Source organism: Chlamydotis macqueenii, chromosome 9 (genome assembly GCF_036417535.1).
Source record: "Chlamydotis macqueenii isolate bChlMac1 chromosome 9, bChlMac1.mat, whole genome shotgun sequence".
NCBI lineage: Eukaryota > Metazoa > Chordata > Aves > Otidiformes > Otididae > Chlamydotis > Chlamydotis macqueenii.
Window position 1 is genome coordinate 21,060,664 of NC_141564.1, and position 13,900 is coordinate 21,074,563.

General features: G+C 38.0%; 1 protein-coding gene across 1 annotated transcript in view; it reads right to left on the bottom strand.

Moving 5' to 3' along the window:
* The window catches only part of NAALADL2 (N-acetylated alpha-linked acidic dipeptidase like 2), a 242,639-nt gene extending 229,535 nt beyond the window's left edge, over positions 1-13,104 (bottom strand). Inside the window, exons 1-2 of the mRNA XM_086754882.1 lie at positions 13,050-13,104; positions 12,412-12,913 (exon numbers count right to left, since the gene is read on the bottom strand). Coding sequence (XP_086611008.1) covers positions 12,412-12,913; positions 13,050-13,104 — 557 coding nt within the window. The remainder of the gene's footprint in view (positions 1-12,411; positions 12,914-13,049) is intronic.
* Between the last annotated feature and the right edge of the window lie 796 nt (positions 13,105-13,900).

Sequence of the window (13,900 nt, forward strand, 5' to 3'; positions counted from 1 at the left end):
GCCTCACCTCGCCTTTTCTAAGCCGCAGACATATGTTTTGCCATGTTTTGAACACTGTAACGACAGTTTTGCTAAAGAACAACATAACAAAGTCATAAGGAAATTTGCGCCATTCATCATCTTATCTGTGCTGTATACTTTTATGTTTAATTTAATGCTTGATCTTTCAGCCATTGGTTCTTCTCATATTTTTTCCCATGCCAGACTAAGAAGCCCAGGTATCTATTTTGACATGGAAATATTTTTGCACTATGATCAACTAACTTAATCTTTTATTTTATATAATACTTATTTCAAAGTGAATTAAATAAGCCCACCAACCTATATTTATTGCTCATCAAATGTTTAACATGTAACTTGATTAGGAGTTGCGACCCATCCTCTTGTGCAGAACTGTGTCCTTAATAACTCTCTGGGGAACTATGAATACAGGAAGCTTTTCTAGCCCTAGGATTACAATGGCAATCACGTTTGAGCCGCGACCAGAAGGAGAAGTCATACTGAGCACTAGAATACAGGACAGTTTTGAGAAGTGTCATGTAAACGACAGAACTTCAGCTACTATGCAAAATTAGATCTATGTATTCACATATGCATAAAATCCCATACATAAATGAATAGATAGCTATATAAATTTATCTATTTCTGTCTATAGGAAGCAATCTTTACAAAATTTATTTAAATTAAAAAAAAAAAAAAGTTTTCCACAAGAACAAAAGGAATACCTGTATTAACTTCCAAAACACAATGTCTTATCTATCTTTTTAGCACAGAGGCTGAATAATTTAGGAACAAATCCCCCACAGGGTCTGTGCTAGGATTCTGAGGAACTATGCAGACTTAACTTTTTTGTCACAGGGTTTAATTTTCTTAAGTAGTTTTTAGAAATATTAGCAAAGAAAAACAAGCATGATAATACAGAAGAAAACCTTTTATATTTTAAAGTCACTGTTTGCACTGCTAGCAGCACAGCAGCAGGTTCCATTTGCCTTGCACTAAGCATTACCATGAATAATTCAGTTTCTTGCTTTATTCCCTAAGTAGTTGACAGAGAATGGAAACTTTATTCATGACCATATGGCCTCTTACTAAGCTTGTCTATTTATTTAATAATGTACATCACAGGGTCCATCATCTAAGTTGGTGTTTATTAAAAAAAAAAAAAAAGGTGTTCAATAACTATTACTAACAAATGGCCATGAAATAAGCAACTTTCCAGAGCTACCACCTTGTGCTCACAAAGAGCACTCAGTCAGCTATTTAAATAACTAAATGGTCTCGATCTGCACTGCATCCACCTTGTCTCATGCAGTCTTTGACAGGAAACAGATTCCAGAACCACTGGGAACATGTTCCTGCCTCAGCCACAATCATAACTGTAAATATGTGAGCTCTCTGCTAAATCACAGCTGTCCTGTTGGAACAAAGAAAACAATTTCCATCAAAGGCATATGGACATTGTCAGGGACCCCTCATCCATTTTAACTGTCAGTCCTTCTTCCCACTGTCTTCTCTCTTCACGTTATGAAGAAGTCCTGGGCTTCTCCAGTCTACAGGCTCCAGTTTGCCACATGAGCAGAAGCAAAACGCATTATTGCCTAGAGCGTAACAGAAGTATTGGGTAGTTGACTCAAGGTAATATACTTCAAAACTTTGGTCATTTGGTCAATTCTGTATTATATAGGAGGATTACTACATCACACTGCAGCTATACTCTAACTTCCAAAGGAAAGACATCTCAAATTATTGGGATTGTCTAGTCTTAGACCTTGGTAAAAATACTACAATTCATACAAACTCCTCTCTGAAGAGCCTTCTGAAATTTACTGGAGAGAAGTCCATCTTTGGCGGGGTCCTAACCCTCACAGAAATAGTGAACTTTTCCCTTAAGCCTCACACAATCCAATTAATTAGTCATCTGGCTAATGAACTTTGAGCGTCCATTAAAAAAAAGGTAAAATTAACAAAACCCTGAATTGTTATCTGCTCACTTCTCTTAAGATAAACAAAGACACTAAGTTGGTTGAGGATGAGACATTGCTTTGGCAGGAAACATCTCCATACACAGAAAATTCCCCAACTAAGGATAAAAATCCTTACGTTTCCAAGAAAAAAAAAGGTTTCCAAACATTTTTACTACTGAAACATTTGAACACTTTGTTTTGATAGTGATGTTTCAATTACCTTTTCAATTTTTATATACTACTAAAAGAAAAAAAAAATGGATAGAGAAAATTCCATGTAACTGGAATATTTTGTTTCACCCTTGAAAAAAAACACTCAAAATAAGCAGAGTATGAGTCAGTATTTTAACTTGGACAGGAACTAGTTCATCAGGAAAATATATCTATGTAAATTTGTGTCAATCACATGTGTCCAAGGGAGACATCAGCTTGTGTGAAGGATAAGACTTCTTGTATATTTAAAGATTACGCGTTACTGAGACAGACCGAAGTCAGACATACACACAGACCTCCTGCATTATTTAAGTTCTTGTCCATAAACAGTACTCTAGAAAATAAAAAAAAAGGAAGCAACTTGTTTAATTTTGAAAAGTCTAACACTGTTCAAGTTCCAATATTACTGAGAAAAGCCCTAACTTTGCAATCCATTTCTTATTTCAGTGTGGCAGCTACTACATTTCAGAAACTCATCAGCTTTCAAAGAGAATTGAACTGAGAATAGAAGCCCCTTAATGCAAGACTGTTGTAGAAGACCATTATTAAAATTGATTATTATTCAGACGATATCAATTTCATTATCCCTGATCGATTCCTAGCAACGCTCCTCAGTAGCCTTCATTTATGAATGCTGCATGAACAGTAACTTAATACCGCACAACAAATTGCATTCCTGCTGCTCCCGGTAAATTTGGTAACAGTCTGACTTATTAGCAGGCTTCTAGTAAATAGCTGTCATAGGTGCTGACTGTAGGGAACTGGATGTCAAAGCATCACCAAAGAGGGCTGAGAAAACTCTTTCCCCTCTAGGCTTTGTTAATTTGATTTATGTGTACAGGCAGGAAACTAATTGCTAATTGTTGCAGTGCATACCATGGAATTGCAGCACTCCGCTCAAACGCCGCCGTAGTGGCGTAGAGTGCCAAGAGACTTCAGTTTTACACTCTGCTGATGAGAGATGCATCCTAAACAGGAATTTGCGAGTGTCTGGTGCTTAAGAAATTTTCCAGGAGAACTCTTTGTAATGCCCTGTGCCGCCATCTCCTCCGAGAAAAGCGCCACCCTCTGAGCACACCGTATCGCCAAGAAGTTCAGTTAACTCAGCAGGAGCAAACTCTTGCAGTTGTTCATGCAATTAGTAGATAGTCCGTGCACCTAGCGCCGCTAATTAAACTGTTAAGGGGTTTTGTTCTGGAAGGTTTGTTTCTCAGTATCTTTATAAGTACGTCCCTGGGACCACTAGCCAAAATTGCTGATTCTCCTTGTATTGAGTTGCAAGGACTGGGCAGTGAAGGACAACTTTGTCTAATTTCTGCATCCTCTGGTATTTTCCCAATGGAAGCAATTGGCCTAAAATGCAAACTGGTTGTCATTTCAGCAAGCTGTGTGCTTTTTTTCCTTCAGATTCTTCCTGTTAGAAGAAATATGGTTTGGTTACATCTATAAAACTGACGGATGGCAACATAAATAAGTCTGTTGCCTCTAAATACTGCCTTTCAGCCAAGCATTACTGTCAGAATCACTCAGAAATGTCTAGTCAAGTATTTCTCTTTCTCAGGTAAAGTCAAGTACAAAGCCTACCACTCACCAAAAGTTTTTTTAAAGGTATGACTTATTAAAAACTATAGATATTTTACCATCTGTTCCAGTTTATCATGCTGAAACGGAAATAATCCCATGAAAACCTGAGCTTTCCAAATAGAACCAAACATCTACAGGCAAAGGGGAAGAGCAAGATGGCCCGGGGACAGCCCAGCAAACAGGAAGATTCAAGGTATCATCAGTCCCTCCCTGATCCCTCTGTGAGCCCAAGCAAGCAGGAATGATGCTAGACCTTTAAAAAGCAAATTACTCCCTCACCCATGCTGGCACAGCTCATTTCATTGTCTATTAGAAGAAGTAGTACTTGTCACCATTCAGAATTGCTGTTCTAATTGGGACTAAATTGACCCACACTTTTCAGAGTCATGGTGAAGAGGCAGATAGCTAATGGCCATGGAAATTGGTTCTCTCTCTAAACCCTAACCACACTTCTGCTATGATGAATTTGAGGCAATTTCAGCAAGGTTAGTTTTAAAATAAGTAAGATTATGCAATCCAAAAATAAGTGATCAGAGCAAAATTAATTTACACTCTTATAGCCTACCAAAACCTAGTGTTACTTCTTCTTAGAAAATGCAAGGTGCTGTACCAACACGCAGATGCTGCGTAGAAAAGTACTCCAATGGGAGAAGTTCAGGTGTCAGGTCCTGTTCCACCTAATGCAGAATAGGACTGTGACCCTCAGTCCTCTCCATCCTGTCTAACCTCTCAGCAGCGTTGAGCTGTCCTCCAATGTCCCCTCTCAAATTTCCAGCCTGAGCCTGTGAATGGTGCATTGAAACAGACACTGTACCACACACAAAAAAAAAGCAGAATTACAGGGTAAAAAGCAAACAATAATTAAAAAAAAAAAATCTTTAAAAAATTCCTAATTAGCTCGTCTATGCATTTTATTATTCCACAAAATACACATCCTGGAATGATACACTTAAAATACTTAAAAGCATCATTCTCAGTTTTCACTTTGACAATAGATGATGCACACCCCATGACACTACATACAAATCCTCCTGCTTCTCTTCTTTTCAGAAAAGGTCTCAGAGGTTGCCAAGCACTCTTATTTTCTCCCACCTCAAAGGCAAAATAAAATCTTTTTTTTTTTTTTTTGTCTTTTAAAGAGTTTCTGAACTGGTAAGTTGGCCCAATTGTGATTTTTTTTTTTTTCTTCCTGTTTCCCCTGGCACAAATCTGTATGCTGTTTTTGAGAAAGGAGCAGTAAGACAGAAGCCATTCAAAGGGACTGTGACAGATACAGAAATTTACCAAGGGAGTCATTACTTATTATGCCAACGTGAATATACAGCTTATTGGATCTAATTCATTACTATATCACTGGTGTATTGCTTAGCAAAATTATTTTAAGGCAACACTGTGTACTTCATTTACAAAAGGCACAGTTATAACACAAAAATCAGACTTTACTGTAAATTGTTTCCCAAATCAAACATCTAAAAATCAATATATTTTTATGGTTGCCATTAAAAAAAAATAATCAATCAAGAAGAAAAATTGGTTTTGGTGGACTTGAAGCATGAAACATGTCCTTTCAATGATAAGTAAACCATAAGCTAAGACATTTCTTAAAAAAAGAAGAGGAATTTTATAAGCATATGCTGCTGTAACTGACCCTAACGGGGACAAACTTACACCTTCCTGTCAAGCACTGAATCAATATAATGCTTTCTTCTTTCATCTACAGAAAAACAAATGAAAGAGCTATGTTTGTCAAGTAAAAAAAAAAAAAAAAAAAAGGCAAAAAGGCAAGTGGAATGAAACCAAGGAAAACTATAAAACAGACAAGACTTTCTATTAACACCTCTGAAGTATAAATATAACCTATTTTTTCTGTTTTAAAAAAAAAAAAAATCATACTTGACATAAGTGGGTATCTGGAGTCTAAATTTATCAAGTCGCCGTTCCACAGATACCGCTCAGGTCATGCAGGGCATCTTTCTTCAACAAAAGGCACCTCCCCATGTTCTCAGAGCCATTCTTCGCTGGGGAGGTAGCAGAAGCATAAGTTGGAAATTTCACTTGTTTGACATTACTCTTATCTCTTTTTTCAAAGGGGGCTTTGTACTTATAAATACACATTGAGAATTACCACATGAATAAAGAGAATCCCAAGTGATTGTACAGAGCGTAGGTCGAAATAAACATAGAGAGTTCACTTAGCCCCTAGTTACTCAGGAACACAGAATGGTTTAGGTTGGAAGGGACCTTAAAGATCATCCAGTTCCAAACTCAGTGCCCTGGGCAGCGACACCTTCCACCAGCCCAGGTCACTCACAGCCCTGTCCAACCTGGCCTTGGGCGCTGCAGGGATGGGGCACCCACAGCTTCTCTGAGCAGCCTGTGCCAGCGCCTCACTGCCCTTGCAGTAAAGAATTTCCACATCCATTTCTAAAGACGTACTAGGTAGGACTTCAGACTCAGTCTATATTTAATCTTTGCATTTTTTTGGCAATACAATAAATATCCAATACTGATATACAGGAGGTACGAGGATGAGTTCCCACTGAGATTTGCTTTCGGTAACGCATTTTTCAATTGTTGGCATTACAATAAACAGAACTTGCTTGCGTACAGGGGACACAAAGACAACCACCGAGATCACAAGCAAAGTGAGGAGTGGTCTAGGCCAGCAGACTGCTACCATCAGCCACGTGGATGTCTCAGCGTGCAGCTATTAATTAACAGTAGCAGGGATAAAATGTGCCTTTCCCATGGGAAGCAGGCACCAGAGCCCTTTCTCTCCTCATATCCTTCCTTTAGAATGAGAGGCTCTGCTCCTGCCATGATTTCTCATTCCTGGGGCAGCAAAGTCAATTTTGCCAAGCAGCAGTCTGTAAATTTAATTCAGTCCAAATCTCCAGAACAAAAATCTGAGAAGTTCTGGGCTCTCTTTGCTTGCTAGGTTTGTGCTCCGCAGGCTCTACTCGATAAAAAGGTGTGAGGCTCCAGGGTTTTAACGGTACTGATCAGGAGCAACTAACACTAGGGTATGGAAGTTTCTCACTTCACTGTCAGAAAAAGCAAGTAAACTCCTTTTCTCACTGCACAGGCACTTCTGTTTCTTTGGCCAGGACCGCACAGGAGGGCTGCTGCTGCCTACTCTCCCAAAGCCCTTTGAAGAATTAAACTGAAGTTACGGATGGCACCCGGCACCAGTCACAAATCAACTCCTGCCAGAGATGGATTTCGGACATTCTCCAGGTGATATTACCAGCTGGAAGAAGGAGCAGATACACCTCCAAAGGACAGTTAGTTACAGCTAGATGTATTACAAAGGGATTTAAACCTCCCTATTGCTTGGGGTGGGTGGAAATGATAGTGAAGAACGCATTTGAGTGAGAATATACAGGACAAAAAGTGGAACTGGAATATCGGAGCTGCTCTATAGACCGATGAGGAGCAAAGCAAAGACACTTCTGTCTGTGGCTCCCCAGCCTTAATCATGGAAATCCAGTATCCAAAGAGGACTGTGAATCTGAGAGTAACCGAGGTGTACCATTGTTGAAAGGAATTACATAGTATAAGGCTATTGGAATTTTAAAACCAGTGTTTGAGAAAGTTAACTACTCTGATAAAGTACATCTATAATTATAATTGACATCAACACAACTGCCTATTTTTCTCTTACACTTACTATTCAACAAGAATCATTGTTTATCGGTTCAATTTAAAGAAGTCAATCCCAAAATTATAACTTCCTATGAAATAAATATGATAGCTCCACATTTTCCAAACAAATTAAGATTGTTTCATTTTTACCTGGCTTTGGAAATACAAAATTGAAATAATTTAATATAAAATAAAAATACCACCTCTTATTCACCTTTCTCTATTGAAATGCTCTGCACTGTTAAACATGCAACAGCGTACTTTAAGAAAATACTGCCAAATTAGATAGCAGTAGTTATTACAGTATGAAAGGTCTTCAAAGAGATACTATCTAGGCTGTTCTATGCTTTCATTACCTTTTCCCATTAGATTTTGTTAACAATATTCAACTCAAGCCTTAACTGAAAACACTCACCAAAGTTCAGTTTGCACAAAACTCAGATGTTTACTGTTCTAAAATATGAACACTTTGCAACATATATGATGACCAGAATCTTGGCAGCTAGTGAGAGTAACCTAAGGGAGTGACAATGCTCCCTCTAACTCCAGACTAGAGTGTCTCAGATTTTTTTCCCTTGTTTTCTTCCTGAAGGTAGGGCAAGAAAATAAAAATTTTACAAAATCACCCAGGAGGCAGAGGGGACACTACACAGCACAAATAGCAAACACACCTTTAATTTGGGGAGGGGGGGAGGGAAGGAAAAAAAAAAAAAAAAAAAAAAGATAACATTGATCCATTCGTTACAAACACAAATCCGCTGAACAATTCAATTATGTGGTGATGACCACTGGATAGCTAATCTGCATCTGGCACATGCACAGCAAGAGGATAAAGAGACATGTCTTCATCATTCCCCTTTTATACACAGCAAGAAGTAAAAACCAGCTGAATTTTCAAATGCATTTAAGTGATATTAGAAATCTGAATGCCATTTTAAGAAGTAGCTTAAAAATGTCTAGTTTTGTTGAATATTGGGCTCGTTTACTTTTGAGAATTCAACAGTGTGCTTAGCAAAATTGTTGAGTGTTTCTGTATTTTTGAAGGTCTCTCTCTTATGACCTTAAGCATTTATTATAAACCTTAGACACTTCCACATCTAAATGCATTCATCACTTTTGAAAACAGGACTTTTCCTATTCTAACAATTATATTTCGGAGCTGCAGGCACATTCCACAGGGAGCAAGACCACAGACTCAAAGCGTGCCCTCTCTCTCTAAAAAGGCTCCGAGAACTCAGTCTTGGCATGAAGTCTCAATCTTGCCGTCCCAAGAGATAGCCTACTTTCAGCCTATAAATTCTACCAGCTCTGTCCATCTGCGTTGCCCTTGTGAGTTCTGCTGGTTACGGATATAATTTTAAACAGTGCCCGAGTTATTCTGCATCTTGACTTCTACCTGGTCTCTGTTGGATGTGGGATTTATGCCCTTTTCATATTCACCCTGAAGGCTTGTGGGAGCTAAGTTACGCCACACTTGAACTAAAACCTTTTCAAATATCTTCCAAAAGAAAACCGAAGAGAAGTCATATTCATGGCACAAACTGATATAATACTACAGGATTCCTTTCGGCTCAGTGATCTTTGGAGAATTATGTCTGTTTTTACCAGTTCTGACTCTGCCCCTGCTATAGAGCAGGTTGTTTCTCTCAAAAATACTTACCTCAGCAAATTTAGTATTCACACTCCTAATATGTCAGATTTACTGACTGAATACTGTAATAATATTGGTCCTAATTTTTGGCAGCATGTAAAATGCAATGTGCAGGGTAAAGAAAACTCTTCCATTTTTGTGGTGACTTCTTTCTCCCTTTTAGGCACCTCTGACAATTCTAGCCCTCTTCAAACCCCTGAACCATCAGAAGTAAACCAACTTCTGCTTTTTTATCATCAACACTGTAAGCACTTCCCTAGAGGGGGTGGGGGGAGGTGTTAAAAAAAAAAAATGCTTACAGAGATAATCTTTACTTAGGCTGCATCATTAATTAAGCAACTTGGCCAAGGCCACTAATTACACCGTGCTAAATTGCACTGAATTTCTGTAGCATTGATGTTTCACAGGAGACAAGGTGCAAAGTCGAAGGAACAAAAGCCAACACAGTGACTTTTCTTACCTAATGATTTCTAGGATGTCTGCTGGGATGTGATGGCTTGACCCTGGCTGGACACCAGGTGCCCATCAAAGCCACTCTATCACTCCCTCCCTCAGCTGGAAAGGGGAGAGGAAATATGATGAGAGTCTTGTGGGTTGAGATAAGGGTAGGGAGAGATCACTCAGCAACTACCATCATGAGAAAAAAAAGACTTAACTTGGGGAAATTACTTTAATTTATTACCAATCAAATCAGAGTAGAATAATGAGAAATAAAACCAAATCTTAAAAATGCCTCCCCTCTTCCTGGGCTTAACTTTACTCCCATTTTTCTCTACCTCCTCCCACTGAGTGGCGCAAGGGGACAGGGAACAGGGGTTGGGGTCAGTTCATCACACATTGTTGTTTGCCTTGCCAGGTAAACCAAATAAACAGGGGAAATGCTTAATATGGGCCTGGCTGATGTAGATGGCCAGTATGGAACTGGGGGAAGAGAGGCACACGAGCTCTCACCAAGAGCCTCAAATGGAGAAGCTGAACAGGAACGCCTGCATCTCTCATTTCAGCAACACATGCAGACCATCCGCTGTTATCCTACATGATCCTCCATCCCTAACAGAGGCTGGCACTCAGCTCACACATATCCAGTCCAAATCCCAGCCAAATCAACCCAATTCCCCTGATGCACCGCCACAACCTCTTTCGAATCCCAGATGGTCCCAATTCTCAAAGCTTCATGGGACCACAGAAGATTTGATCCCAAAAGGAAGTTTCCACCGCAAACCTCCCAGCACAGTAAGGTGATGCTGTCTGCTCAGGCAATACTCTTGTCACTGCTGTGTCTTTTCTACACTTTTTTCTCTTAAGTCTTTTATTAGGACTGTTAGCAAAATCCCTTATTGTTATTGAGTCTAATCTAAGTAGTAAGCTAAGAAAATTAAATTAACGTCATTCTCAGTAACATTTAGAAATTGCAAGCTAAGCAGCTGTCACTTATTTCTTGTAACTGAAAGTATATTATAGTGAAAGAAGTCTAACAATAACATATATTGATTTTTTTCAGGTTTGGGCTTTTTTTTTTTTTCCCAAGCAACATATGTTGCATGTTCCGTATCTGTGGGGCTACATATACGCAGGTTTAATTGCAGTAGCTCTGACTCTTGCCAAACAGATGTCGAAAGAAAGCAACTTAACACATAACATGGGATAAAAGCTGTCTCAGATCAAAATGTTGGGTTAAAAAAATTCTTGTGGGTAATGCCCTACGCTAAAAGTATCGATTATATATTCATATACATAATTCATAGGTAACTGGATTAATGCTTGACCACATTTGTTGAAATCATGCTATTAGCAGAAAAAAAATTACCAAATATTAAGAATTATATTATTTAAAGGACAGCAACTACGTAAGTCTTTTTTAAGTTCCAAAGTAGTCATACAACTCATTTTACATGAAGTCCAGATTCTCACTAATATCCTAATAGCTAGCTGAAATACTTTGAAAATTGAGTTGAAAAGGGATGTTTTTAAACTGTCCTTTGAAATAATAAAATGGTAAGCAATTCCCAGTCCTCAAACACAAAGTATTGGTGTATTATGCTGAGACTGACAGACTTCTCTGCGATTTACTGTAATTTGTGTAACAGCCAATCACTAGGGCTTAGCTTATTCCAATACTTTGTTCATGACCAAGCCTAAAGACAGAATTCCATTCTGTTTACCCTCTGAGAAGTCAAAGAGGTTATTTTTTTTTTACCATTCAGAATCAACATTTTTCATCACCTATACACTTTCCCATTACAAAAATAATTAGATCTATATAAAGCAGAGTCAGTTTAGCACATAAAAGCTGACATGAAATCCTTCATACCTAGTTTTTCACTTGAATTTAAAAACAGTGTTGGCTCAAAACATGGTACTAACTGATTCAGGATTTTAGGCTTGGTTTAGCAAATACAACAAAGAAAAACTATGTTAGAAAAATTTCGTGGTTACTTCCAATATATTTCTGAACCATGCAAGAACAATGCTTTGGATGTCCACGACAACAATCCTTTCTAACCTCAAATAAGTTTTGCTGCTTCTGAACCGGTACCGATCAAAACATTTGCGATGCGTTTCCTTTATCATGAAAAAAGAACCTGCAGTTCCAGAAGCCAGAAATAAGCTCATCTGACCCCTCATACAGAAAGAACTTTCAAAAGTTGGCAGGAAAACCTAGTTTTTTCCACATTTACTGCAACAGAAAAGTGATTATACTCTGATAGAAATGGGTTATGAAAACTTTCAAAGCAGTGAAAAGATTCCACATGGAAAAAAAGCAAAGCCAGTCAGTAGATATTTTACCACATTTTATATCCATAGAACAGGTACTAAAGGAAAAAGAAGAAAACCACAGTCTTTCAGAATTCAATTTTTCCCTCCTAAACTCATGCAGACTTCACCATATGGATTTAAAAATGAAAAACGAAAGCCAGGATTCACGTATTTGCCAGAGATTAGATTGGGATTTCTTAAAGCACCAAATATTACGAAACACCATCTAAAATCTTGCTTTTCAACAATGTTACTTAACAATCAAGTGGATCTAGCACAGCCAGTCTATCATCCATATTTCCATTCACTTTGTGTTATCTGTGTTTTTCAATTCATGTACATAAAGGTAGTGTTAATACATTTAGTAACGTAACATTATTAAAGCAAAACCTATAACCACTATAACCACTAACACAAATCCATATTATTAAAAATTACTCTAGTTTCATGTATGATTATGCAAGTTTCCCAGGCATCAAGAGAAAACTGAACAGGAAGAAAAAGTCAAGGTTTGTAAATAAGATTTCACATAAAACAGAAGTAGTCTAAACATTGGCACCTGATTGCATTTAGACAAAAACACGTCAGGGTACGTACCTGTAAATCTGTTGAATGTTTTCAGCTTTGATTTCCTTGAGAATTTCATGGTAGATATGAGGATTATTTGGTTCTTGAGATGTTGAGGGAGAAGGGCATTTCTTGCGTGCATAGTATCCTATCACAACTCCGAAAATAAATAAAATCAAAGCAGTGCAAAATACTTTCAGTATCTGAAAAAAATTGCAACGGTTGCTCTTTGGTGCCTGTCTTGTATAGTGTGAGATGTAGTCTGGGTCTTCCTGAAGCCGCTGGAATCTTCCCTTTGGAGAAGATGATGGTTGGATGGGCTCGAGATCAAGGTCAGGGCTCTGAGTGTTTTCCAGGTGATGCTGAACCGCACCATCTAGTCGGAAATGGTCGAAGCCAGGCTCCTCCAGTTCTTTCTCCATGTCCCATTCCAGTTCCAGCGCTGTGCCTTGGAGCTCATCGTTGTCAAGGTACGGAGAGTGTCCTTGTGCTCTCTGGTCTGCATTCACTTTGTGATAGGCCATCTTTTTATCTATTAAAATAAAATTTTTAAAACCCCTAAATGTTTGTTTCCTTATGTACACATAAATAATTTATTTATTCCTTGTAAACCTGTGACGACTAAACATACACAATAAAAAGAAAAACCTAGGTTCTCAGTATTTCACTCCACCTGTTTCCAACATCCTGTCTTCTTTTGTAGATCAGTAGTCCCATGAACATCGTCCGAAGGGAAAGAAGATATTTAAAGGAATATAATATATTCTAAGAAAAGGTATAAAGGGAATTTACAAGCACCAATGGGAAAACACAAAAGTTATCCCATTATTTTTCAGTCTCCAAGATATTTTTTTTAAAGAGTGAAGTTAGAGTTTCCAAAATAATTATTTTGTACCAGAAAGTAATTTTAAAGCTTAACAACTGTGTGCAACAATTTCACGTCACACACCGTACAAAATAATGCCATTAAAATAAAGTTGAAAGAGCAGGAAAAATATAACTTGCCCGATGTGATTCTAAACAAAAGGAAATGGTAAGTTAAAAAAGAAATTTCAGGGTGACACTGTACTTACACATCAATAAAAGGCTTCCATTTAGCTGGAGCATTCTATTATTTATAGGTATTTTAAATGCATAGTTCCTGAATGACTGATGAATTTACTTAGAAACTGTCCCAGCTGTTTTGCTCCACTTATTTTTCCCATTTTAATGAATCAAAAGCACTTCCAGGTAAGTATTTATATCAAAATCACTCCTCTAAATAGCAAGGCATATCTGTGGCACTTCTAGATATTTCTATGGAAGGATGAGCCCTCTATAGGGAACTCTGACCTCCAGTACAAACATTCAAAGTCAATTTTCAACAAATCATTTTTAACAGACTGCAACAATAGGGTGCCGTTTTCCTCCACACTTTGACAATAGCGATTCCATCACGTAAGCATCTGTGATTTAGGGCTTTTCAAGCATCAGACTCACTCATCAATTAGAAAAAAATGAGGATAAAGACATTAAACCT